Consider the following 27,444-nt stretch of genomic DNA (forward strand, 5'->3'; position numbering starts at 1 on the left):
GGGCCTGTTACCATGCTGCATGTCTAAATTTATAAATTGAATTTAAAATTCTTTGTCTGCCCATAGAATTAGAGTTACCCATCATACAGACTGGGTTTGAGTGGTTTCAAGCTTCAGTTGTGTAATGCTTCAATATAAATGCTTGAAAGTGCAGGTGTTACAAATTGTAATAAAAAGTGTTTGCAACACTCAGTTAAAGCAGCATCTTGGCGAGAAAAGGGGGTAATGCGCAAGAACTGAGTTTTTAAAAAAACTCTTAAGATGTTGTGCATGCAGTGTTTCTCTATATTCAGATGCTGTAAGATGCTCACAAGTGCCCTAGAGTGACTTTACCTTCAAGCATAAACAACAACATCTAACTGTGTGGCTCTTTTAACATAAGGGAAATGTTCCTGGATACTTCACAGAAGTGTTAACAAGCAAAATCTGCTGCTGAGCCACATAAACATATGATAAAGAAGGATGCAGAAAAAAAGAACATCAGGAAGGGATCCTAAAATGTTGTTAGTCCCCATTGACTTTCTCCTCCGCTTGGAGAAACGTCCTCACCCTTAAGTACTTCTCCTTTAACTCCTCCTGTTTCTCTAGATCCAGGGTGTTGCCATGTGCACATATATGAGCCCCACCTTATGCCTTCCTTTGTGTCAGCTTTGTGGAACAATCCCTGTTCCAATTCTACTAGTGGTACCACTCCCTAACTCTACCTTCGCTACATCCATCCAACCATTAAATTTACCTGGACTGTTTCTGTCACAGATCCTATATAGTTATGGAATAAAAAGAAGTTTATTTATCTTGATGGATTTGTGAAAGGCTTTATTGACTCATTTTATTTTTTTTTCCATGACAGGAGCTGTTGGGGCTCAGCCCCTTTTCACTGTGCCAAGGCGTCCAGGATGTGGCACCATGGGAAAACCGATTAAACTGTTGGCCAACTGCTTCCAAGTAGATATCCCAAAGATTGATGTCTACCTCTATGAGGTAGATATTAAACCAGATAAATGTCCTCGCAGGGTTAACAGGTGCGTACAAGGAAGAGGGTACAATTTGGGCCAATAAAGTGCTTTCAAGTGGATTGTAAATTGTAAATCCATATTTATTTTTCTTTTACTTAGTATTTCAAGTTGATTAAAGATCTTGCTGTCATTTAGAAATGTTGTAGAGAGTGCCTAATTGTGCAGTTTTGCTCATTTGGTTGTATTCAAAGAACACAGACTGAAATGGGCAATCACTATGAACAATGTTTCTGCCACTGAGTTAATGAACTGAGAAATAAATGGCTTTTGACCACAATTCAGTATTGTATCTCGTATGGATTAATAAGTAGGCCAGACAAGGCTTATTTTCACCTTTGTTTATTTTTAGAATAATTTTCATTTTATAGAAGCACAAAATGAATTACAAATTAATACTTGTTAGGTTTTCAATGTACTTTCCCATCAGGTTGTTTCACGGTGCCTTAAAATAGCTACTTGTTTTGTGTAAATAACTTTTCTATTACATATTTTTAATCAATTATTACTTGGTTTCATGGTAGCCAATATATTCTCAAATTTATCATTGCAAGTTGAGTGAATGCCATGGTTGAGCTGCTGGCATGCCATGATTTGTCTTGCCCCTCCTCTTACCACTTTTTCTAACATAAAAAGTTACATTAGAGGCGATTAAATTTGTAAACTTGAGTTTATGTATCTGATGCATCATGCCAGATTATTAGAATTTCCAAATTTTTTTTTGTATTTATTATCTTGCTGCTGCATTTGTCTTGCTCCAGAAGATATCTCAGCATTCAAAAAAATCTTTAATATAATTCTTCTGATCCTTGGGTATACAAAAATGTATTCAAGAACTGTTCTTTGTTTGAGATATTATATGTAACGTTATTGCTTATGGAATTAAATTTTCATAACTATGAACATTCATAAAAGGGTATTTCAGACTAGATGGCTGTCTTTGCTACAAACATCTATATATCTGGTCAGAACTGTAGGTCCGGCAATTCAGAACTTAAAAGAAAAATATCTGGGAAGTTTAAGGTTGTCTTGTGGAGAACAGCTGAATGGGCAAGCAGATATTGCCGTACCTTGACACCATCTTTTCTGCCCTGGTCCATCTCCTCCCCAGCTACATCCATGATACCTCACATGCCCTTCATCTCTTCAATGACTTCCAATTACCTGAACTTGACCACCTCATTTTCACGATAGGATTTTATCCCCTTCCTGCAATTTCTCCATCTCCGCCATATCTGTTCCCAAGATGAGCCTTCCCCTCCACCACCATCATCTCAACCCTTGCCCGCATCTCCTCCATTTCAGCTCCTCTGCCCTGAACCCCTTTGCTCCCAGATGTAACAAACACTGGATTCCCCTTGTCCATACCTACCACCCACTAGCTACCGCATCAAATGCATTATCCTCTGTAATTTCTATTACCTACAACATGGTCCCACCACTAGACACATCTCCTCTCCTCCCCTTTCTGCTTTCCATAGCAACTGCTCCCCTCATGACTCACTTTCCTGCTCATCCCTCCCACCAATCATTCCCCTGTGGCCACAGGAAGTGTCACACTTGCGCCCACACCTCCTCCTTCACCACCATTCAGCACATCAAACTGTCCTTTCAAGTGAAGCACCACTTCACTTGCATTGCTGCAGGAGTTATCTACTGCATCCTGTGCTCCCTTTATGGCCTTCTCTACATCGGAGAGACTGGGCGCAGACTGGGAGATCACTTCGCTGAGCACCTACGTTCTGTCCGCATCAGTGACTGGGATCTCCCAGTGGCCAACCACTTCAATTTCATGCCCACTCCATGCTCACAGTTCTCTCTGTGGCCTCATGTACTATCCCATCAAGGCCACCTGTAAATTGGAAGAAAAACACTTGAATTTCTGTCTGGGCACTCTCCAACCAGATGGCATTAACGACAACTTCTGTTTCTGCTAGCCTACTCTCTGTTCTCCCTCCCATCCCTTTCCCTATGTCTTCTTTCCTCCAGCTCTCCACCCCATTCCCTCTCCATTCACAGAGCCATCCTTACCTCCTGCCTTTGAGGCTGTGTTTCTTTCCCTGCTCCTCCCCCCACCCCCCCAAACTATTTTGTTTGGATGCCTGCCCACATTTTTTTATACCTTGATAAAGGGCTCAAGCCCGAAACATTGGTTATGTATCTTTATCTTTGCTATATAAAGTACACTGTCTGATCTGCTGAGTTTCTCCAGCATTGTGTTTTTACTTCTACCACGGAGTCTGCAGACCTTCATGCTTTACTTGATTGCTTTGTACTGGATGATGGTGTTTGTTTCGAGCTGCATCCAGACAAGTGGAGGGTGTTTCATTATGTTTTGTAGGTGATGAATGGCTTTGGAGTAATTGTAGCTGAGTGATTGCCACCAAATACCAAGCCTTTGATCATCTCTTAAACCAATAATATCTAGATATCAGGTCTTGTTAAATCTGAACAGTGGTAACCTAAGGGAGTTAATGAGGAAATCCTGCAGTGTTAATGCTCTTGTTTCCTTTCGGTGATTGTCAGGACATGCTGAGTGTGTAGACTGAGTGGGAGGCTGAGGAAATATGGATCAGGTAAATTTGAATGTGAGAAAGTAGGGAGTATGGAATTCAAATGAAGTTTTTGACAAAAACTTAAGATTCCAGCTTTCTGCTTCATAAGCTTGATGGGGGATATAATGTTTTGGAAGATATTCTGTCCACGTGTAAGATCCAAACTTGTGACTGGACTATGAAGGAGCAAAAGTAACAAAGTTTTGTATGAAGGGATTGGATTGTACATCCATTACATAGCACACATTCCATTTGTGAGAAGGGAAGAGGTATGATTCAAGTTATTGTTGTAGCATAATATCTTATTTTTTGCAGCACAATTTGAATATAAACTCTAATTACGTACATTGCAGTACATTAGAACATAAAACAGAAGCAGGAGTACGCCATTTTACCAATCACAAATACTCCCACATTTATTGATCATGGCTGATCAGTTTTTGAATGGAGTACATATTATTGATTTACTTCGATGTTAACTTCCAGCAAGGATTTCATTATAATAAAAACAATACTTAGTCAAGAAGAATAAACTATACAGTTTGTGGAAAATGTCAAATGGTATCTGGTGTGATTGAAATAATCAACTACCATCTCAAAAAGCATTGTTGTGGTTGCCAGGTGCAGAAAAAAAGCCTAATTAATTCTTATCTTGAAACATGTACTTCCCTGGCATTACTGATGTTCTTTTATCAATGATTAAGATCACTTCAAGTAAGATGCCAGACGATCACTGCCTGTGGATGCCCATATCAGTGTAACTTGATAAGGAAAATATATATATATATATATCTATTCATCTGTTCTATTGTCATCAGATTGAATTTTTGATTCATGGAGTAATTTTCTTATTGTAGGGAAGTAGTTGACTCTATGGTTCAACATTTTAAAGTTCAGATTTTTGGAGAGAGAAGACCTGTCTATGATGGGAAAAGGAGTCTATATACTGCTGATCCCATTCCTGTCAGCAGTACTGGGGTAAGTGCTGTGTTTTTAAAATCTGAATTTCATGCAGTGGATTTGTTAACAATTACTGTATGCAGATTGAGAACATCGAACAGTACAGTATGGAAACAGGCCCTTCAGCTCACCATGTCTGCACCAGCCATAGTGTCAGTCTAACTAATACATCTATTCCCTGCCTGTTCATGGATCTGTGCAAATGCCTTTTATTTGCTTGTAACCCCCCCCCCTCAACTGGCAATGCATTCCAGGTACCCAATCACGCTGCGTGTAAAACAAAACACTTTAAACGTTTCTCCTCTCACTTTTAATTCCACCAGTTTTTATGTTGTCAGCAAACATATGAATCGGATTACGTACATTCTCATCCAATTTTTTTTTCAAGCAACAGAGATCTTAGCATTGATTCTTGCAGATCTGGCCACAGGCCTCCTGTCGGAAAAATGCCCCTCCTCTGTCATCTGTAACCAAGCAAATGTTGTATTCAATTTTGCAAACACTGGATCTCATATGACTTAATGTTCTGGAATAGCCCTCAATGAAGAATCTTGTCAAATACATGTGGACAACATCCATAGCCCTATCCTCATCAATCATCTTTGTCACCAGGAAACCTTGAATCAAATTTGTGGGACAGGACCATCACCACAAAAAGCCATGCTGACTTTCTAATAAGTCCATGCATTTCCAATCAAGCTAAATCCTGGCCCAAAGAATTTTCTCCAGGAAATTTCCCCACAGCTGATGTAAGGATCACTGGGCCATAATTCCCTGAATTATCCTTGTTGCCTTTTTAAATAAAGGAACAGCATTGGCTATTCTCAAGGTTTGTGGGATCTTGGCCAAGGCTAAAGAGACCACAAAAATCCCTGACATAGCTCTAGTAATCTGCTCCCTTCCATCATCAGTATCCTCTCCGAGGACTTGCTCACCTTCATGTTTTTTAAGAGACCCAACATCACTTCCTCGTTAATATCAAAATGCTCTGGAATATTAAAATTCACCTCCCTGATCTCTCCACCACCCATGTCCTTCTCTCGGTAAATACTGATACAAAGTACTCTTTAAGGACCTCAAGTAAAATAAATTATGCAGAGACAGACATAAAACATTTAAATAAAATACGCTTTTTGACCTGCTGAGTTTCTCTAGAATTGTATTTTTACTTTAGGGACCTCACCCACTTCCTCTGTTTCCAGGCATAAACTTCCTCCTTCTTTCTTTAGTGGACCTATGCTTTTCTTAGCTACCCTCGCTTCCAATATGCATACAAGAGCCATGGAATTCTCCTTAATGCTACCTGCCAATTACATTTTAAGGTCCCTTTTTGTCCTCCTAATTCATTGTTCTTTCCCAATTCCTTTAACTTACTCAAGGGCCTTGTCCAATTTTTGCTTCCTAAACCCTGTATGTGCTGCTTATTTCCTTTTGACTAAACTCGGATTAATCTTTTGTCATCCAAGAATGTAAACTTTGCAACTCATCTTTCATTCTCAGCAACCTGCTGATCCTGAACAATAACAGTTAGCCTTAAAAGACTCCCATTTGTCAGATGCAGAATTTCCTTCAACCAACTGTTCTCAATCTACTTTCCCCAGTTCTTGCCTGATACTGTTCTAATCTGCAATTCTCTCCACCAGCCCCTTCCAATTTTGAACTTTCGCCCAAGGACCAGTTTGATTCTAATTCATTCATATATTACAACTTGCACTGTCCCCAAAATGCTCCCCTACTGAAGGAAGCTTCAATCAGTTCAGTAGGTCAAACCAATCCCACTACACCTTTCTTTGTAAAGAGTTTAATTTTTGACGACCTAACTGCAAGAAGAACTTGCAGTTAACACTGTCTTCACTGCCAATGGTTTGCATTGTTCTGGAGCTCATATTTTGAGATGAAAGGGGGTCATTATAATAATCCATAACACTATCCAGTTCTTGATATTTTATTTCAATTTTTCATTAATAGAATAAAGTTTTAAAAAAAGGGATATTGCATATGGCTTGTGACTTGGATTTTTTTTTTAAAAGGTGGATTTGGAGGTGACATTACCAGGAGAAGGGAAGGACCGAATTTTCAGGGTGTCAATAAAATTTGTTTCAAGAGTGAGCTGGCACTTGCTGCATGAAGTTCTTACAGGACGGAGTATGCCGGAATTGCTGCCTGGGTTGGATCTGGACAAGCCACTCAGCACAAATCCTGTCCATGCTGTTGATGTTGTTCTTCGACATCTTCCCTCCATGAAGTGAGTATCCTCTCAAAATTCTTTCTGATATTACAGATCAAACCACTTTTATTTATTGGATATATCGTTTTTCTTTCCTCCATCACTGTAAATCTCCATTATCATATTTACACCTAAAAAGGAGCCAAGTATCTTTCTTGCTGATCAGTTTCTGCCATTGTTGCTCTGGAACCATTCACAACTTTATTCTATTGCCCATATTCCTTGAAACATCATATTGAGTCTTTTAAGCATGGATCTTTCCGTAAGAAAATAAGTTGTATGTTGGTTTTGCAAAAAAAAAATTTTTTAATTCATATTCTTGTTTTCTAACTTGAAGTTGTATTATTGTCGTTCCAATTGGAAAATGACTAGGGATAAACCCCCCCCCACTTCACAACTTAATTTTGGTTGGAGATTAGTGAAAATAGAAAAATCAGGGCCACCATTCTTCCAGAACCAAAGATTAAAACTGCCGAAGTCCACGGTAAATTATTTGAAAATGAGACATTAGTCTTGATTATTCTATTCTACTATTATAGACGACACTTTCCTTATTCTAATATATCCTAATTTCAAAGTATAATTTTCCAAAGCATGAGCTACGATATCCCAAATTTCTCTTTAATCCAATAAATCAAACTCTGTGGCAATTACTTTATGTAGTTTTAATTTGTTGATAAAATGTAGAAACATTTTGCATTGCTTTGCATTAAGATTTTCATAACAGTAGAGATACCTAAGGCTTTTAAAAAGATACACAATCTTAGAGATTCAAAAATTCAAAGAAAAAATTCTCATGCTTCCTTCACATCTTGTAGAATGAAAGAGCAAGCCATTAGCCTGGGCGGATATTACGATATATTACATCATAGTCACTATGGTAACACTACAAAAGAGACAGGCACAAAATTAACTAAGAATTAAAAACATCTGGTTTTATCCTTTACAACTATACCAACATAATGTGCATTTGGGAAAAAGGAAACACAAAAGAAACGAGTACAAATTCAGATTAGAGATTTTGTGAAAAGTTTCTTTTATCTTTTTTCTTTAGCTTTATCTTTACATTTTCCTGATGATATCAGGCAAGTAATTGTTTATTCAGAGTATGTATCTCAAATTGGAAGCCAAATTTTGTATTCTGTTGTATCCAGCTGTGGCAGTATTCTTAATTGAGCATATTCCAGAATAAATTTGTCAGCATCTCCCTGAATTCAGTAACTTTAAGCATTTAAAACTAATATAAGGAAGACTATTTCATCAGCCTCTGCTAGATCAAAGCCTCCATGCAGAGGTAGTCTTTTAGCACTATAAATTTCAAAACTGTGGAATGGGTTGAGACATGATTCAAGAATGCCAACCTTTTTTCTCAAGACATGTAATTAATAAATAAAGTCAATATACTTTGTCCATGTGTGCATAATCATGAATGATGATATTCCCAGAGAAAATAGTTTCCACACACTAAAATACATGAACATTCCAACCTTCAAGTATCCCTCAAGGATTTAAAAATTACTTCAACCTTGTACATTAGTAAATTGGAGGGGTGAAGCTATAATGAAACCTGAGGTGCAGTTAACAATTAATTAAGAAAGTAATTAAATGATAAATGAAGTGGATAGACTTTCCAGAATGCAGTGAATAGCTTGCTCCTTTTCCACTAGCACCCTGTCCTGGGAATTTACTGGGGCAGGGTGCAGTGGAAAAGGAACACCATCCAAATGCCAGCTTCAAATGACATCATTTCACACCGGGGATTAACTACCTCCACCCCACTCAGATCCCTGGCATTTGCTGATGCCGGCGTGCTGATAAAACCAGTGGAAAAGGGACAGCAGAAAGTCACCAGTTTCCAGTTGAAGGTAGAATCCTCCAATCCCTGGGGATGAGTTGTGTTCAGTGGAAAAGCAATTACTGTCCCAGTTAAGGGTGCCCCAGTGGAAATGGCTCAAAGGCTTCCTATGCTGGGACACTTCACAACCAATTAACTGGGATGCCAGTGGAAAAGCGGCTAGTGTTAAGGAAGTTGACCAGTAGTTAAAGAATGATCATTAATGTTGATTGATAAGGCTACAGGGCTGGTAGTAGGTCAAACCAGAGAAAAGAAAATTAGTTATTGTGTGTTCATGTATACCTGGGAAGTTTGTTCTTTAATTAGTTTATTGTTATAAGTCTTCAGTTTGATAGTCCTCTGATGGTAGGCCAGTTTCCAGTTGATTGGTGCAAAATCTTTCTGATCATAATTAGCAGATTGGACTTGAATGACCTATTAACGACAGCATCAAGTTCAAATTGCTTTTGATTAATTGGATAAATAATTTTCAAGCATCTGGCACCTAATTTAGGCAACAACAAGCCTGTTGTCAACAGTTTGATACATGTCATTGCACCTGGGTTCATTTTCATCATTGCTGCATCACTTCTGGCTGATAAACCAGGGTAGAAATTGTGGCTTCCTTGTAGATAAAACCAGCTAAGTATCATACTTAAATATTAACTCTGAAGGAATGGCCTTATTATTATAAATAAATAAATGTTTAGAACTACAATTATTTTGGCATATAATTGGCCACCTTCCTGGCTTTCAGATTTGCATGACACTTTACAGGCTTGGTGCTGGTGAAAGGACACAAAGTTATCAAAGTTTGTAGTAGTTTCATGAGGCCTCTAGAGAGCACGAACTCCAGGAAAAATATCAAATAAATTAGAAAATTCACATTCTGGCTTAGCTGCATGTAGAAAGTCATTAAATGCTGCAAGAGTGCAACTTGCCCATTGTGACTGTCAATGTTTCAAGCGGGATTTAGAATGCTATCGGTCAGAGCATTAGTAGATGTTTTTACACGTCTCATGAAGCCTCAGTGTAAACACAAAGTGTATAAAATGCCCATCTTATGGGCCGCTGAAAGTTGCTCTAAAATTCAAGTGCAGTAAGAGCTTTGAGGACTGGACCAAATGACTCCTGGCTCAAAGACTCCTGTGTAATAATAAACCATTAACTTGCTTCCTCAGATAATTTTGTTACACTGACATAGAAAATTAATTTTTGAAAGTATCTTTTGTGAGTTTGATATGATGCCACATGGTTAAAATCTCACTCGCTTGTTAAAATGTAATGGAAACAGAACTTTATGCTTATAGTAGGGCCACTGTGGCTTTCTATCTGTTCTTTCCACGTTGAAGATTTTTCCTGTTTAATTAAGATTCAAGATTCTATTTATTGTCATTTAAACAAAAAATTCATAGCTCATAACTTCTGGTAATGAAAGGACTTTTTTTGGTTACCTTACAGTTGGAATATTTTCTATTTGATGTATTTAAATATAAAGTGTCATTAGTAGTGAGTTGCATATAATTGAGTAATTCACTTTTATTGGAATTATTTTTCTTGGGCAAAGAGTTTTATGTAATTCTAATAGTACAAACTGAACAACTCCAAATACTGGTAATTCAGTCATTACACAGTAGGGATTATTTGGTACTTCACACAGCGCGTACAATACTCACTGATATAAATTATGACAAAACAATTCTTCGATCATTCTTGTTGGGCATTAAATAAATAAATCTTAAAATCATTTTGAGATGAGTTTAAAATACAAAGCTTATCTGAAACATAAAACATGTTTACCCTTCTAAAATGCAAATATTTTCCTGACAAATGCATAGTTCAGAAATGGCTCCATGTTTTCTAAATAGATTCATTGCTCAGCAGTTGTATATACTGTGATAATTACTCTTTAATAATTAAATGTCACTCAACGTTTCATTGTTTTTCTTGAAGTACTGTATTTTTTTAAATCAAATTTAAATTCACTAATAAACTGGAAGTCGCACATAATAAATTTCCAAATGGTTATGATTCAAATGTTAGGCAGGTTAGAACTTGAGCAGACATTCGAATCTGACTTAATTGTCACTTCAATTTAAATTCCATCTCGGTAGAATTTGAATAGTACTGTGGTTTCGTATGCAAACTCTGAATTTAGATGAAATGTCAATTTGATTTGTTTTCACCCTATGAAACCAGCTGAAGTAAATTTAATTATGGAGTATACTCTCTTTTTGTTTCTTGGTTTACAATTTGGGGGGATTAATTTGTTATAATCCTGTCTTGCTCTGCTTCATTTCCTCTGCTATTTCTGTTTTTGGAAGTATCGGCACATTGAAATGCTACTTGCTTATTCAAGACTCCTTCATGCTCATGTAATAATATAGAAAATGTAATCTTACACAAAATTTCCTTCTGTCTGTTGGAAGCCATGCAAAGAGTCGCTATTCGCATTGCCTGGCACCCCTTACAGTAAAAGAGAAAGAAAAGCAAAAGAGAATCCCTTTAAAGACATTGAGAATCCAGGGATTTTCCTCCAGAGCTCATGTAGCCCCTGCAAATGCACAGGCCCCTGTTTGATCCATTAGTAACCCGAGTTCTAGTTCCAAAACTCCCAATATGATCATGAAGCCTTCTGTGCCCAAGGCCCTTCAGGATCCATTCTTGCCCTCAGCACCCTCAACGGACCCTGATCCTCGACCACAAGTCACAGACCACTTGTAGCTTGTGTGGGTCCTTCAGCCTCTGATCCCCTTGCTGGTTCGCTGCCATGGTTTATTGTTTAACTTGGGTCAAATTCAGCAATCACTGAGTTTCCTTCTGATAATAATCATAGTTGGAAAATTCGCTGTGATTCTGCACTGATTGGCAAATTCAGAATACAGTGTGATTGATAGTGTAAAAAGTATACCATTGTATTTATTCTATTAGATATACAGTGTGATTCAATGTCTTTGGTTCTTGAGGTCTAATTATGGTAATGAACAATGGTCCAGAGGATACATTTACCTGTCCAATTTCATAATGTAATGCAACCCATGAATTAACATCAAGGTGGCCTTTGTGTTGAACTCTAGTGTGCTCATCACATTTCTGTGAGTGTGTACCCCATCTTGACCAAAATAGATTGGATGAATGACTTAAATTGGAGTAATGTGAAGACTGTAAATCTGCAGGCAAGTTATTCAGCATTTAATGTGAAAATGCACTGCTCAGTGCAAGAAGTATATTTACTCTTTAATAGAACCGTAGAGTTATTTAAAAAAAATTACTTAAAATTGGTTCAAAATCAAAACTATTAAAATTCTGAAATTAAAAATGCTTGGCTTGCAAGTAATTCAATATGTTTAGCACAGATCAATGAATCAAACCCATTGATTCTTATTCCAGTGACAGGAGTTTATCATCTGGAATAAGGATTTTGGTTAGATGCCTCTATTCCAAAGGTGCAGTTTCTGAAGATAGAAAGCTTTGGAAAGGTGTGTGATTTCTCTGCGGTTTCTCCATGTATTGCTGTTGATGTTCTAAAGAGGAAGTAATTGAATCTGGAGATTTGATGATTTTGAGCCCATAATTTACATTGATCTCTATTCTGCCATTTTGAAATTTTACAGTTTCCACATGTAAATTGAAATTTTATCCATAGCCTTCACTGTAAAAAGGGAACAATAATTTAACAAGTTTGTCATCTTCTTATTGTCTGTGTGTCCCTTTGATTGTTTGCATTCCATTTTACACTCTTTCCAAGAATGTGCTTAATGATTATAATTTCATCCTCTTTGCAAATTAATATTTATTGTAGCTTATTATACTTTTGGAGTTTGTATTTGCTGCTACTCCTATATAGCTTTAAAAAAAGGGTTGTTCTTAAAATTGATGTGTCTTGCCTGCCCCTCCAAGGCCTCTCATTTGAGCAATTCTGGTTTGAAATTGTGCAAAAAAGTAATTGACATCTGAGTTTAATTTGTGTTCTTTGTATTGCTGCAGGTATACTCCTGTTGGCCGCTCTTTCTTCTCTGCCCCCGAAGGGTACGACCATCCATTGGGTGGGGGTAGAGAAGTCTGGTTTGGTTTCCATCAGTCTGTCAGACCTGCCATGTGGAAAATGATGCTAAACATAGATGGTGAGTTGTGATTTATTTATTATATTTCAATTCCCAAGTTTTACAATAATCTTGCACCTGATTTTTCCACTGGTACTCAAGTTTTGTTTAACAGTCAGTTATTCAGAGATGCTGCTTTCTAATTTTGACAGAATAACTGAATGATGGTGGAATCCTGCATCTGGAAAATGAGAAATTAAGTATTTTTAGATAAAGGGTCCTGGGGAGACAAAACATAGCAAACTGATTTTATTGTTATATTAATTATTAAACAGAATCTGGCCTTTGCATAGCTAACTTTGAAGCTTAGAACAGAAGTTTTTGGTGGCAAAACCTTAACCAATGGCCTTCATACTTCCAAACTTATTCATTCGATATTTTCCTTTTTGACCTCCAAACTCTATTAACCCCATTATTTGAATCTTGTCTTGCATCTTACCATCATCATTGTCTACTGACCATACTTAGTACACTACTTCAGTTATCACACCTTTTAAAATTGACCTCTTTTCATTCAAACTTCCTTGTTGGTTTGACGTGTAACATCCAGCGCGGCTGCTTATCCATGTTTTCCTGCATGTGCATCTCAAGATCCTTTTATTGTTTCATTTGTGACCACACTTTGACCCATGTTGGGCTTGGTAGTTTTGTAATTCCCTCTGCAAACCACTCCACCACTATCATTCCTTCACCGTTTGTAACTTCTTGACCAATCTTTTGGTCAACTCTCTTAGAAAGTAGTTGTAAAATTTGACTTTTGTGTGAAATGCTCTTAGGATTTCCACTTTCAGTGCATGAATTGTTTATAATACTTCATGGTTGGCATTTCTTTATTTCTTCAGTCCCACCTCTCCGTTATAAAGTTATTTGACTTGTGATTCACTCTTTAGGAACAGAGCTACATCTATGTTGTCAATAATTCTAGTAAAGCTCAATGTTGTTAATCAAAGGATATTAATCAACATGCATCACTATCACCAAGAAATGATCCCTTTTCGGGAGGTAGGACAGTTAAATCAATCCCTTGAGAACCAAGCAAGTGGTAATTATATCTGAGGTGATAGGATCCAACTCTGGTCCTAAAAGCCAGTGTAATCCAAACCTTGAAACTGAGAGAACTCTTTACGAATAAAAGTACAGGTGAAATTTTTGATGTCGAAGATGCTGTTTTTGAGATTTGGCAAAATGATTTTTGTTGAGCGTCATAGCTGACCAGACTCTTGTGTCTGATTCTGTGAAGAGGTTGAGTCATTTCATTTTTAATTAATTTAATGAAATATTCATTTCCTCAAATAAAATTAAAACTTGGATTTTCCCCCAATTATTTGTAGTCTGTTGTTTTCAAATAAACATTTGAGCATTATAGACTATGAAGACATTGTGGTGTATTACTTTTCAAGTAGAAATTACAAAAAATAAATCTTTAGGGAGTTTGTTCATGAACAGGTTGACTGAATCTTGTTTCAGCAACAAGTTTTGATAAATGTCAATTGGAAATAGCTTCCCTTACACATATGTTTTGGTCCTGTCCCTCTTTACAGAATTATTGGAAGGAAATTTTTTCCATTATATCTACTGTTTTGAATATTGATTTACAACCACATCCCATTACTGCAATTTTTGGATTACCTATGACAGATTTGACTTATTTATCTCTTCCTGCGGATCGTATGATTGCTTTTCTTACACTTATGGCTAGAAGATCTATACTATTGAATTGGAAAGAGGTAAATCCTCCCACTGTTTTCCAATGGTTTACCCAAACTATACTATGTTTAAATTTAGAGAAAATTAGAAACTCTGTCTATGAATCCCCTTCTAAGTTTGAGTTAACCTGGCGACCATTTATTCAATATTTTCATTTGTGGTGAGTTGATCTGGCTCTGTTTTCTTTCTATGATTATGTATGATAATTGGGCTGTAAGATGAGATCGGAGTGATCGGCGAGGTTTAGCTATATCTGTAGGTTTTTTTAAAAGTTTTTTTTAAAGTTTTTTTTTAATTCAGATTTGTTTTTTCTTCTTTTTTGGGGTTTTTTTTTCTCTTTTTTCATATATTGTTATTAATTATATCTTTTTTTAGAGATAGTTCACACCCTAAACTGATCAAAAAAAATTTTATGATATATTTTTATTCTGTAATATTATTGTTTAATATCTCTGTATTAATTCATTACTTACTATGTATTTTTTTATATCTCTTTGAACTGTATGTGTTTATAAATTATAATAATAATAAAAAGATTGAAAAAGAAAAGAAAGAAAGCAACAAGTTAAATGCAACTGTTACAGTCAGAGATAAAGTTGAGACTTGACTTTTGCAGATCTTTGGTAAATGGCAGCCTGATCTTCATTTTTAATCCAATGTAGTGCTATGAAATGGTTAAAAAGAATGCCAGCTGCAAAGCCATGAAGAACTTTGAATGTTTTTCAATGTCCCTGACAATGGACACATTCAAGGACATTTTTAAATGAGTTATAAATTTTCTAATATTCTTAAAACACCTTAAAACAATTTAAATCATAATATAAGCTCAAGAAATTCACATATATTGGGTTGCCTATACCATTGCTGCTTGAATGAGCCCATTTCACCACCCCCCCCACCCAAAAAACACATGAAATTCTATATTTTGTTCCACTCTTGGACTCCTTGTGAAGTTTAAAGAAATTTGATGACTCCACCTGGACATGAAGGGCTTGAACTCTTGGAAGTTAAATGCTGCCTTTTCAAATCCAGAGCTGTCGTCTTTTCACAAAGCCTATTTCTATTGCAACAGTTTTCCTTTATTTCTGTTGCTACTAAATTGATTCAATACAAACTCTGTTAGCCCTGAAGTGACAATATTTAGAGCATTTTCAGCTGTCATTTTATTTTATTAAAGTATTTCAAATTCAATTGACTAAAGTTAAGTTGGCAGAGCTTTTGTTTTGGAGACAAATTGCAAAACAAAATGGTTCCAACATGATTTCCTGTTATATAAATACTGGACTTCTATTTCTTGACCTCTTCAATAACTAAACTGGAAGTTCTTAGGGTTAAGTAAAAAGGATCTGCATTCACATCTCAGATCTGGATTTAATTATTATCTTGCTGAATGATGAACCAGAGAGCATTACAGCACAGAAACAGGCCCCTTTGACGCTTCTAGTCTGTGTCAAACCATTTTTTTTTACCTAGTCCCATTGACCTGCACCAGTCCATAGCCCTCCACATCCATGTACCTGTTCAAATTCTTATTGTATGTCAAAATTGAGCTGCACTCGTTCCACACTCCCACCACTCTCTGGTAACTAAGCAAATATAAGTTTAGGTGGTTACAATTGCTAAGAGAAGGTAGGGTGTTTTTAAAATTAATATTGCCTGTTGACTGCACTAAAAATGTAGCTTGACTAAAACAAAGATCATAACAATTAAAAAAATATATAATTAAGAAGAACTGGTGGCGCTGCTGTATGGCAGTGCTACCATTGGTGCAAATCCATGGAGACTGGGGAGTGGAGTCACAGCGATTTTCCCCAAAGGATTCTGTACAGGATTTAAATGGCCTGTTGAAAGAGCCAATGGTTTTTTTACTTTAAAGTCCTGCAACTATGGGATATGGGCCCAAGATAGCGGTGCCTGTGTTCAGCAGCGACCACAAGGGGTTGCAGACTCCAGGGGATCAGCAGGCTGGCGCGGAGCACCAATAACATGAATTAACATCTCTGTTGGGAAGGAGAAGCAGAGGAGACAACCCTAAGAATAGTGACTACGGTTGTAGACCAGCAAGGGGATGCTCAGGTGGCGTGCTGTTGGCGAAGAACCCACACAGGCTGCAGACTGCTGGTGACTTGGGGTCAAAGGACTCGCACCAGGCAGTGGACGACTGTAGACTGGCTCATGAGAACCAGATATCTGAACCGGGATTGGGGAGGAGGATGCTGAGGGCTCTTGAAAAGGCTCTGAAGGCTGCCTTATCATGTCAGAGGTTTGGATCTAGGCTTGGATTGCCAACAGTTTGAACTGAGCTGGGCTCTTGTGAGGCTGGAGGGGCTACGAGAGCATTGGAGGCAAGTTCATGAACATTCAGTGACTTTGGGGTGACTCTCGTTTGCTTTTCTTTCTGATTCTTAAGGGGTGCCGGGCAATGCAAATTGCAAATATTTGACTTATGGCAGACTAAAGGCAATTTTGTGTAATATTATAATAAATACTATCTATATCTGACTAGAATGTTTACTTTTGACTTCCTTGAGGATAAAAGTTTGGTGCCATTGTTTTTTTTTAAATTTTTTTTATTTTTCACACCATAAATCACATTAGCCATGATATACACAATTTCTTTTTCACACATATACAGTGACTTTTTCTCCCCCCCCCCTTTCCTCCCAAACCACCCCCCCACCCCCCCCTCTCATCCATTTTAGGTATACAATCTAGGTTGCATTAAGCCAGTCAGACAATGTTGTCATTCAACACAATTACACCAGAAATTCTACTGAGTCCATTCTTTTCTTTCCTTCTCCTTCCATCAACTTAGGTAATGTTTGTCCCCGGTAGGTTTTCGCTATTGTATTTAATGTAAGGCTCCTATACTTGTTCGAATATTTCAATATTATTTCTTAACCAATATGTTATTTTTTCTAATGGAATACATTTATTCATTTAAATTTGGTAGTTTCTTCCTTTTAATTTGGTTATGTATTCCATTAATATTTAAAGACATATAGTTCAGCGTAGCCCTTTTATATTTTGTTTATCTTCTCTTTCCGTTTTTCCATCATTAGTTTGGTGCCATTGTGATGTGGATGCAGTACTGCATTGAAATGTTACCTTCTAACAAATTCTGGTGTTTTACACAGGACATATACTTTGGAAGCTCAGCAGTTGATTTTTAAAAATGAATGCATTCCTTTATTGTAGAAAAGGAAGTTGTCATTTTTTAAAGATTCTTGTGGCATAAAACCTGAATTTTTAGTATTCCCAGCAATTAATGTTTGGAATCATTAAAATAATTTTATTCATTTGAACTTTGTATAAATATTACTATCAATTACTGGAACAAGGAATTGAATTTAACATTTTTTAATGCTAATGGAAAAAAACTGTATTCCCTTTGCTCAGTTGCAAAGATCTCATTGATGGGGAACTATGAGGTTATGTTGCTTTTTTTTTCCCAGATATGCATCCTTCTTGTACAAGCTACATGTTATAACATGGATATATTGTAAGAGTAGTCATTTAAAAGGGAATTGATTCTGGGTTAATTGTACTTTGTAAATTTGAAAATGGCACATTTTTAATAGCCATTGAATACAAGTGATATTATTGATATTCTAATGTCTCTAATAGTTGGAAAATATGTCCAGAACAATCAAATTATTACCACCCTATTTAATATGAAAATATTTTGTAACTGAGCTAGGCTGGCTCCAACTTTTAGCCTTGGCCTCCTAGTATTGGTCTTCCCAAACAGCAGTAAAAGTTTATATCTATCAGCCTTACCAATTCCCCATACAGCATAAAAACATTTAGAGAAGGGCAGTCTTCTCAGGGATAGTCAGCATGGTTTTGTGAGGGTAGGTCATGTCTCACTGCAGTGTAATACATAATGAACTTGTGTAAAGTTAAAATAATTGACTTTTCAAGAGTGTTGTTGCCAAGACAGAGGATTTTTTAAAAAAATGATTCTGCATTAATTATCTTTGATTCTCTAATGGTAGCAGTTGACGAGTTCCTGAAATCTACATGAGCAATTTTACTGAGGAGTGATATACATATTTGATATACCTGTACTCCACTGGTCTTTATTTGACTAATAAAAAGGAAGTGGCACATGAATTGTTTTATTTATTTCTAAGCTCCTGCACCTAGTTAGTCATTGCCACCTATTTGGCACGTAGATGCCTTTATTTACGTGGACATGAAATTATTTTCTCCCATAGAAGCTGATGTACTCTGTTTATTGTGCGCTTTGTAAATCTGACTTAATATATTAGTCAGGTGATGTGGGCGAGTCATGAAATGATGGTTTTGAAGGGAAACTTTGAAAGTGTAACTCATTCAAATAGAATGTTTGCAGTGGTGACAGTCAGATTTGCTCATTTAACCTTTCTTGATTTTTAACATAAGGTTAATTTTTTTTATTCGATTTCCTCAAACGTAAAAAAAAAATGAAAACTGGCATTTTGAGTTTGTAGATATACTGCAGAATGCAGTGTTATTTTCTTGCATTTCATTACATCGCTATTTGATTATCATTTTAAATACTTAAGATGCATTTTATATTTAATATCTTGTCATTTTTGGTGGCTAGAAGCTATAATATGCACTTTGAAGTGCTTAGGATTTTTTTTATTTTGATGTCAGCCTCAGTGCAGTAAAGGGTACATATTACAGGTACACCCTGACTTGCAATAGTAATTGGAACCGAAGGATCAGTTATATCTCGAAATGGACGCAAGTCGGAATTTTGCGCGCATGGAGTACCAAAATCTTAAAGCAAGCTTTTTAATCAAAGGTTTTCATCATAGATTTGGCAATAACAACTTAAAGATTCTTCAATTTATCAATCTACCTTGCGAATGTTTCCACACTCTAGTCCATCGTTATCTTGTTAATTGGGGTCCCGGGGTCCATAGGCTGGGTGCGGCCATCTTGATTCCACAAGCGCACAGGAATCAAGATAGCCATGCCCAGCCTACAGACCCTGGGACACCGACTAACAAGGTAAATTCATGCATTTTGGATCTTACGCGCTCTGTATCCTTTTTATAGTTTGTCAAATACAACATAATCTGTGTAAATTTAATATTTTTAATTTTTTTTAAGTTTCTGGTTGTATGTGCAGATGGATGCAAGTCACATAGGTCACAAATCAGGGAGTACCTGTATAACCTGTAGTGTTTCTGAGATCATCCAAGTGATACAGTATAATTCCATTTATCCAAAATGGTCAGGACCGAGCCTATGTCAGATAAAGTTAATTTGTGATCATTTGAAATAATTTTTTCGGATGACTGGTCATTTTTTAAAAACACCCCAGTAGCAATAGCAAATCACTTGTATCAATAGTTAACCAACAACAAACAAAGGGAAAGCTTTTAAAGCATTAAAATGTTTAATTCATGCCCAAAAGAAATGTTGGCCGCGACACTGCCGCCAGTCCCCGACATGTCCCCACCGCTGCCACTGATCCCTGGAGAGGTTTCCCGGGCCAGTGGAACACTCACTGGCAAGTTGGCGGGCTTCTGTCTCCCCAGTCACCAGAGCACCTGAGTCCCGACTCTGAATCCTCCCCTCAGCCCACACACACACACACACACACACACACACACACACACACACACACACACACACACACACACACACACCAAAGTTTCCAGTGTGTTTGTGTGGTAATAGGAAGAGGGGAGGGAGGGTTCAGAGTCGGCATTGGGAGCTCCGGTGTGCAGAGGAGGGAGGGAAGGGAGGGGAAGGAATGCCACTGAGCCTGAGGTCCTGCTCCTGCCCGGAAGGCCACTCTCCTTAATGATGCCAAGACAAGGGGTTCTTCTGACCGCTTGCGGCTGCGAGACAGTGGGACGCAGTTTGAGAGGGAGAGTTGGAGAAAAACGACAATAGGGGAAGGTAAAGAAGAAATGGAAAGAGAGAGGGGAGGGAGTTACCTGAAACGACGACACTCGTCATTCTAATTTCATGTCAAGTGAATTTACTCTTCAACCTGTGAAATCAGTTCGGCACCAAAGAAAATTTGGGTAAATGAGGATTTCTGATTTGTTTTGGATATCCTCATTTATCCAAATTTTTTAAAATTCAGATAAATGAGGCTTTTGGAGAATCCAATTTTGGATATTCGGATTGTACTGTACTTTCTGCAGATGCATCCAGGGTCGGCCATATGACACCTAATTGTACATCCTTGCAGGTGTACAGATGAAATAAATGCTTTGGAATGCACCAAGGAGTGTACTTGAGTTAGTCTGAGTAAAGCCGTAGAAAGAGCTACTGGTATATGCTTGTTATGCTGTCTATAAGCAAATGCTCACCTGTGATTTAGTGAAATCAAAAGTAAAGGTAGGAGAAAAAACAATCCTTGAATGGCAATAATTGATTAATTGGTTCTGAAATATCTGAGTTAAACCATTGTCATATTGGATAAGATAATGGTTTCCTTCTTAATTCTAAGACTGACTTTATCCTGCTTTCCTTGCAGAAAGTGCAACTTTGTAATCCAAGTGCATCAAATAAATTGACAGGTGAGGGAGTTGATAATTACTTGATCATGGATCAAATATTATTAGACAAAATAATCACTTGCAACCCAGAAGCACTTGTAGCAAGTACAGATGTTTTGTGAAACTGATTATAATGGTTACCGACAGTATAGAGGATTTTTATAATTTGACGGACATACATGGATTTCTTCAGTAATTCTGGGTCAGCTGACACTCATGATGGCTATTGAACATCTGAAAACATGGCATAATTTAAATTTAGAACATACAGCTTGATAACAACCCTTCCAGCCCATGAGCCCAAACAACCAAATGCCCAATGAACCTACATTTTGAAGGGTGGGAGGAAACCGGAGCACCCGGAGGAAGCCCACGCAGACACAGTGAGAACATACAAATTCCTTACAGACAACACCAAATTTAAACCATGGTCACTGCCTCTGTAATAGTGTTTCACTAATTGTGCTGCCCTGTGTGCAAGGGAAATTCTTGGGAAACATTTCCTCAAGCATGATGACTGCATTAATAGTTAGTATTCTAGAAAGTGTGCTGCCTTCTTGGTTAGAATAGAAGTCCTTATTTATTTCTGTAAAAATGCCCATTACTTAGATCTGCTCAGAATGATCACTTTGTGTATATCTGTAATGGTATACACAGCTATGCTGTTTTAGCAATAATTTCATTCCAAAGATGAATTACAACCCTTAAACATGGATCAGCTTTTATAAAGATTTCCAACTCTGGGCATTTTCTGTCAGATATTATCAAGTGACCTCCCACTTCCACTTTCCTTGGGAGATAACGTAAAAAGATTAGCCAAGGGTTTTAGGAATGATTTGCATATATAGATGGAACACCTTAATGTGATGGCTGGAATATATTCTCAGGTCTAATATTGCTGTTCTTGTCTGGAGTTACATATACTTTTGTGTTTCTGACTTTAACTAATGTTGCTCTCTTTAAGTCATTATGACTTAAAAAGATTTCCATTGCCTTGCATCTCACAAAAAACATTTCTCAGTCTTGATATGGTCTAAATTACTTTATCTATTGATTTTGACCTACATCTTGCAGTTATATGCACATAACCCGATCATATCAGAGCAGCAAATGGATTCAATGTGTTCAGCTTTGATGTCGGTTGAAGGTGGAGAGTGTAGATTAGGCCATGTCTTTGTTTTATTGTCCCATTACACAGGCATTTGTCTCTAGAGTGTCGGCCAAAATTATGCATAAATGTCCAGGAATACCGGGTAGTGTTTAAACTTGCAATTAACTGGTTCAAAGAGAAAGGTGATGTTAATTGAGTCAAACTGATCTGTTCCCCATAAAAATATAATTACTTTTAGTTTACTTTTCACTCGATTTTATATATACCAGAAGTTATGCCTAACTGAAAAATTAGTGCTTAAACATATATTAAAATGTTTTTGCCAAAAGGATCAAATAATTTTCCTAAGTAAAGACCAAAAGTAATTACTGAAAAATTTTCGTCAAACATGCTTGTCACAAAAATATCCCTTGTTCAAGTGAAATTGGTTCTCTTGTAATTGGTAGTCTGGTAAAGTTTTCTTGTTTTGAAGGGATTTCTGGTAATATCCCTTATTTAGAAAGGATTTCTGGTTTATATAATCCATTATTTGTAGAAAGTTATTACTTCAAGGCATTTATTTACCAGCCATTTAACCAAACTGTCCGTATACTCTAACAAAATGTATTCCTATCTTGATGATGTGGATAGCACTATCCATCCTTGAATGAAAACAAGCACTTAAGCAGAGGTGTAGACTTGTATCTCTGCAACAGTATTAGAGCTTTTATGAACAATGAGAAGAATTAAATTAAGGCAAAATGATCTAACTTGTGCTGTGACATTTTCTACCAGTGAAGGCTACTGCCTAGAAATGTGACTCAATTCTCCTATTTGATTCAGTAATTGAAAGTAAAGAAATCTTTCATCAAGTAAAGTGGATCTCCCCAATTTTGTGCGTGGCAGCACCAAATCAGATTGGTGCAAAAAAGGTAAATTTTGAAGTCCTTTGTCGGCATTTAACATCTTCTGAAGTGTTTATCACTGCTAATTGACAGAAATATGGCAACCCATTTGCACATAACATCCTGCAAATAATAAAATTAATGACTGACTATTAATGTTTAAGAGATAAATGTTGACCAGAAGACTGGGAGAATATCTCTGCCCTAGAGGTTCAACCGCCCAGCCGACTTTGAATGGCCCATAAAAAGTTTTATTTAAAATCCCACAACTGCGGGGTGTGCGGCCAAGATGGCGGTGCCTCTGATTGGCAACGGTCACAAGGGGTTGCAGACTCCAGGGGAGCGAAGGACTGGAGAGGGCACCAGAAAACGGGAGACCATCCCCCATCTGAGAAGGAGAAGCAGAGGAGATGACCCACAGGTTGGTGACCACGGTGACGGACCAGTGAGGGAACTCTGCAGCTGAAAGACCAATGCATGTGCTGGGCTGCTGGCAACAAAGGCGAGGATCCACGGAGGCAGTGGGTTACTGGAGACTGCTGTCAGGAGACTCGTACCGGGTTGCAGACTGCTGGAGACTGAAGGGGTACCAGGTATTGGAACTGGGATGCAAGGGGCTACTGAAGGATTCCTGACTGTGTCAGAGGTTTGGATCTGGAGCTCGGGTTGCCAATGGTTTAGACTGGACTCTGTGGCTGCAGACCAGAGGTGAATCTATGGATACTTGGTGACTCTTGGACTCTCTTTTGTTTCTCTTTCTTCGACCGTAAGAGGAACTTAATTCAATTTCTGCCGTTGGCGAATCTGTCTGCCTTACAGCAGGCAAAAAGCAATTTCATGCAATATGACATTGTTTTATTACAATGACAATAAATTGAATCTTGAAAACTGGGAGAATTTCTCTGCACTTCTTCAAATAGTGTTATAAATCTTCATTTGCACCTATGGTGGTAGATGAGACCTCAGATTAAATCTCTGAAAGGTTGTACTTGTCAAACTGCTTTGGTCTTTAAGATGGAAGATATTTTGTCTCTGGAATTCATACCTTAAGCTATGAATAGTTTTAATTTAATACTAGTATTCTATCAATCATGTACTGATATGATGTGTCTTCATTCTAATCATTATTCTCTGTAATTTCTTTAGGGACAAAAAAAATACTTCTTTTGCTAATTTTTTTTATAATTATTACACATTTAATCATATCTAAAATGTTGTTTTGACTTATTAAAATACATAATGTCTCTTCAGTTTGTAAATAAAAATTATTATAATTCAACCCAAAATTTTGCGTTTTTTATTCTCTGAATTTACATAATTAGTGTAACAACACCAAAAGAAATTCAGAAGTTTTCATTATCCATTTTTTTTGTATCAACGTCTGCCTAAAATCATGCATTATAAACTTAATCTAATATTTCAGAAGGAAAATTTCAGTATGGCAAATTATTATTTATAACAATCTTTTCTCCACCCACCATACATTCCACTGTTATCAGCGGTACTTCGGTATAATTATAATATGGCAAGTTAACAGTTTGCTGATTCTTTTATGTTAGAATAAATTATTTTATCACATTGCCTATTGGAAGGAGATGGAGAGTGAGTCCTAATATGACCACAGTGAAATGATATCCTGGTTTTAATTCTGAAAAATTAAATGAGGTGAACTAGTCATCACTGAAAGATTTCTCTTTACTTGCTCATTTACAATTCTTTGGAACTTGGGATTCTTTTCATTTTTATACTTTATCCTGTATTTGGGGTACTATATTGAACACCCAGTCATATAATCCATTAATATTTATTTCCAAATATTTAAAATTTACTCCAAAGAAATGCTTTCTTAAAGATTAATGAGCATGTTTGATTTGGGGTAGCTAATTAGAGTTAAAGGAGAAGGTCATGATGTCATAAAGCACGGAAACGGGCCATTCGACATTCACCATGTCTTGCTGACCTTCAGCCAAACTAATGCCATCTGCCTGCACGTGGCCTGTATTCTTCTTTTCCCTGCCTGTTCATGTGTCCATCTAAATGGCTCTTAAACATTGCTGTTGTATCTGCTTCTACAACCTCCATGACAGCATGTTCTAGATACCACTCTTTGAGGGGGGGGGGGGGGGCACTTGTCCTGCACAAGTGATTTGTTCCATCATCAGTTTCTCCTCATGACATCTTCCAAGAATTTTGTCCATTTCTATTTCTTGGCTTTACCAGCAAACCTCAACATAAGTTGAAGGAACTGCATCTCATCTGACAAGACATATTACAATCCTCAACTCAACCTTGAATTCAACAATTTTAGATAACCAGCCTTTCCTGATTGTGTCAGATCTGGCCAGTTTCATCATCCTGTCACATTAACTAATTTTATCTCTCCCACCCATGCAGCCTGACCCAATGTATTTCAGTATTTTCTTTTCATTCAGATTTCCAATTTCTGGAGAGTTTTGTGACTTGCAGTCCCAGTGTGGTTTTTTTTCCACACTTATTTCCTCTTTCACATTCATCTGTTGATATCACCTTCAGACAAATCAGCTACAATTAACCACCTCTCTCTCAGCCAATGCCACCACTATTTGTTATTTGTCTTTATTGCTGTCCACTTCATCACAGACATTCTCTTTTCTGTCTATCCATTGTCTGCATAATTAATTTCTACCATTTCCTCATCCTGATCAAAGGTTATCAATTGTAAATAGTGTGCAGATATTGCTTGATCTGAGACTTTGCAGCATTTTATCTTGTTCAGCGTTGGGATTGAATGAGGTTTAGCAACTATGCTTCCCAACTTTGAACTGTGTGTTCAGTGTGCAGATCATCATGTGAACTACAATTTTATTGCTGAGTGAAAGTGAATCCACTTTGCTTAGATTTCACTTCTGTTCCATTCCAAATGTGAGATTTGGAACTGCAGTTTGCAATAGACATACCAGAAGAAATGGACACCGATGCAATATCTCAAAGCATCTGGGCAAGGCAAGGTTCAAAAGTTTTTCCCAAATTTGTGCTCCATTTTTCTGAGGTAATAAATTTTTTAAGACTATATTTTATTGTAATCTTTGGACAGATGTGTTTACTCGACTTAAAAAATACATTTGAACTATATCAAGATTATGGTAACCCTGTGGAAATTAACTACTAATCAAAAGTATGTGATATATATAATTAGGATGGAGAATAATTTAAAGCTGTTTTTTCTCATTTGAATTGTCATGTTTCCTAATATGATAAAGAAAATCTGAATAATTTCTTTGTATTTTCTATTCTTTTATTGCACTCTTTTAAATTGTTTTTTTTTTCTTTTTAGTTTCTGCCACAGCTTTCTATAAAGCACAGCCTGTGATTCAGTTCATGTGTGAAGTTCTGGACATACATAACATTGATGAACAACCACGACCTTTGACTGATTCTCATCGCGTCAAATTCACCAAAGAGATAAAAGGTAAGTTACAAACATTTTGTTTCCAATAATTTAGTGAAAGGCTAAAATTGATTTTGAAATCTCTAATGTTTGCCATCCCTGGGTTATTATGTATTACATTTTATTTTGATGAATTTATAAACTATATTTAGTTGTGTTAACAGTGAACTACTGCTGGTGGAAAGGAGCAAAAATAAATTCTGGATCTCCAAATTGATGCATTAAAAAAGACCAGATATAATCCAACAGAAAAACTGCCTGCTCAATGATTTCAATATTTCATAGTGAATAGAAACAGGCCCTTCAGCCCACGACATGCATGCCAACCTATCTATACAAATCCCATTTACTAGCTCATGTTTCAGCCTACTGTTCTTTGGCCATTCAAGTACTTCAGATACTGCTTAAATGATACAAGAGTACATGCTTGAACCATCTCAGGCACTACATTCCAGATTTCAGCTGCACTCTAGCCAAAACAATTCTCCCTTACATCCCTCTAAAACTTTCATCCATACCTTTAACTTGTACCCTCTGGTTTGGGGCATGTCTGTTATGGGAGATGTTTCTTACTATCCACCTTATATGTTCTTCATAATTTTGGACACCTTCATCGTTCCCCTCATTCTGTTGTGTTCCAAAGGAAACAAGCCTTCTATATCCAGTCCCCTCATTCTGTTGTGTTCCAAGGGAAACAAGCCTTCTATATCCAGTGTATCATAATTGAAATGTTCCATCCTAGGCAACATCTGGGTGAATCTCCTCTTCACCCTCTCCAGTGCAATAACATCCTTCCTATCATGGGACAACCAGAACTGCATATAATCCAACAACTTGGAAAATTCTTTCAAGACCTGCCTGCACTTGCATTCTCTGATCCGGCTAATAAAGTTATCTCATATTCCACTTTCACCACCTGCTACCTTGAAGAATCTTTGGACTTGTGCATCAAAGTCCCTTTGCCGTAGAACTCTACCATTTTCAGATACCCCAAAATATATCATCTCACACTTGGCGGGATTAAATTCTGTCAGTCACCAGTCTTGACCCGTTTACCAGCTAATCAATATCAGAATCAGAATTTATTGTCATGAACAAGTCACAAAATTTG

General features: G+C 37.1%; 1 protein-coding gene across 2 annotated transcripts in view; it reads left to right on the forward strand.

Moving 5' to 3' along the window:
• Positions 1-27,444, forward strand: part of LOC138741498 (protein argonaute-3) — a 79,046-nt gene that overhangs the window by 13,362 nt on the left and 38,240 nt on the right. For both annotated transcript variants that reach the window (XM_069895689.1, XM_069895690.1), the window contains exons 2-6: positions 851-1,022; positions 4,426-4,546; positions 6,559-6,773; positions 12,577-12,713; positions 26,220-26,354. In XM_069895689.1, the coding sequence (XP_069751790.1) occupies positions 851-1,022; positions 4,426-4,546; positions 6,559-6,773; positions 12,577-12,713; positions 26,220-26,354 (780 nt within the window). The remainder of the gene's footprint in view (positions 1-850; positions 1,023-4,425; positions 4,547-6,558; positions 6,774-12,576; positions 12,714-26,219; positions 26,355-27,444) is intronic.

This window comes from Narcine bancroftii, chromosome 8 (assembly GCF_036971445.1).
Source record: "Narcine bancroftii isolate sNarBan1 chromosome 8, sNarBan1.hap1, whole genome shotgun sequence".
In the NCBI taxonomy this organism is placed as follows: Eukaryota; Metazoa; Chordata; class Chondrichthyes; order Torpediniformes; family Narcinidae; genus Narcine; species Narcine bancroftii.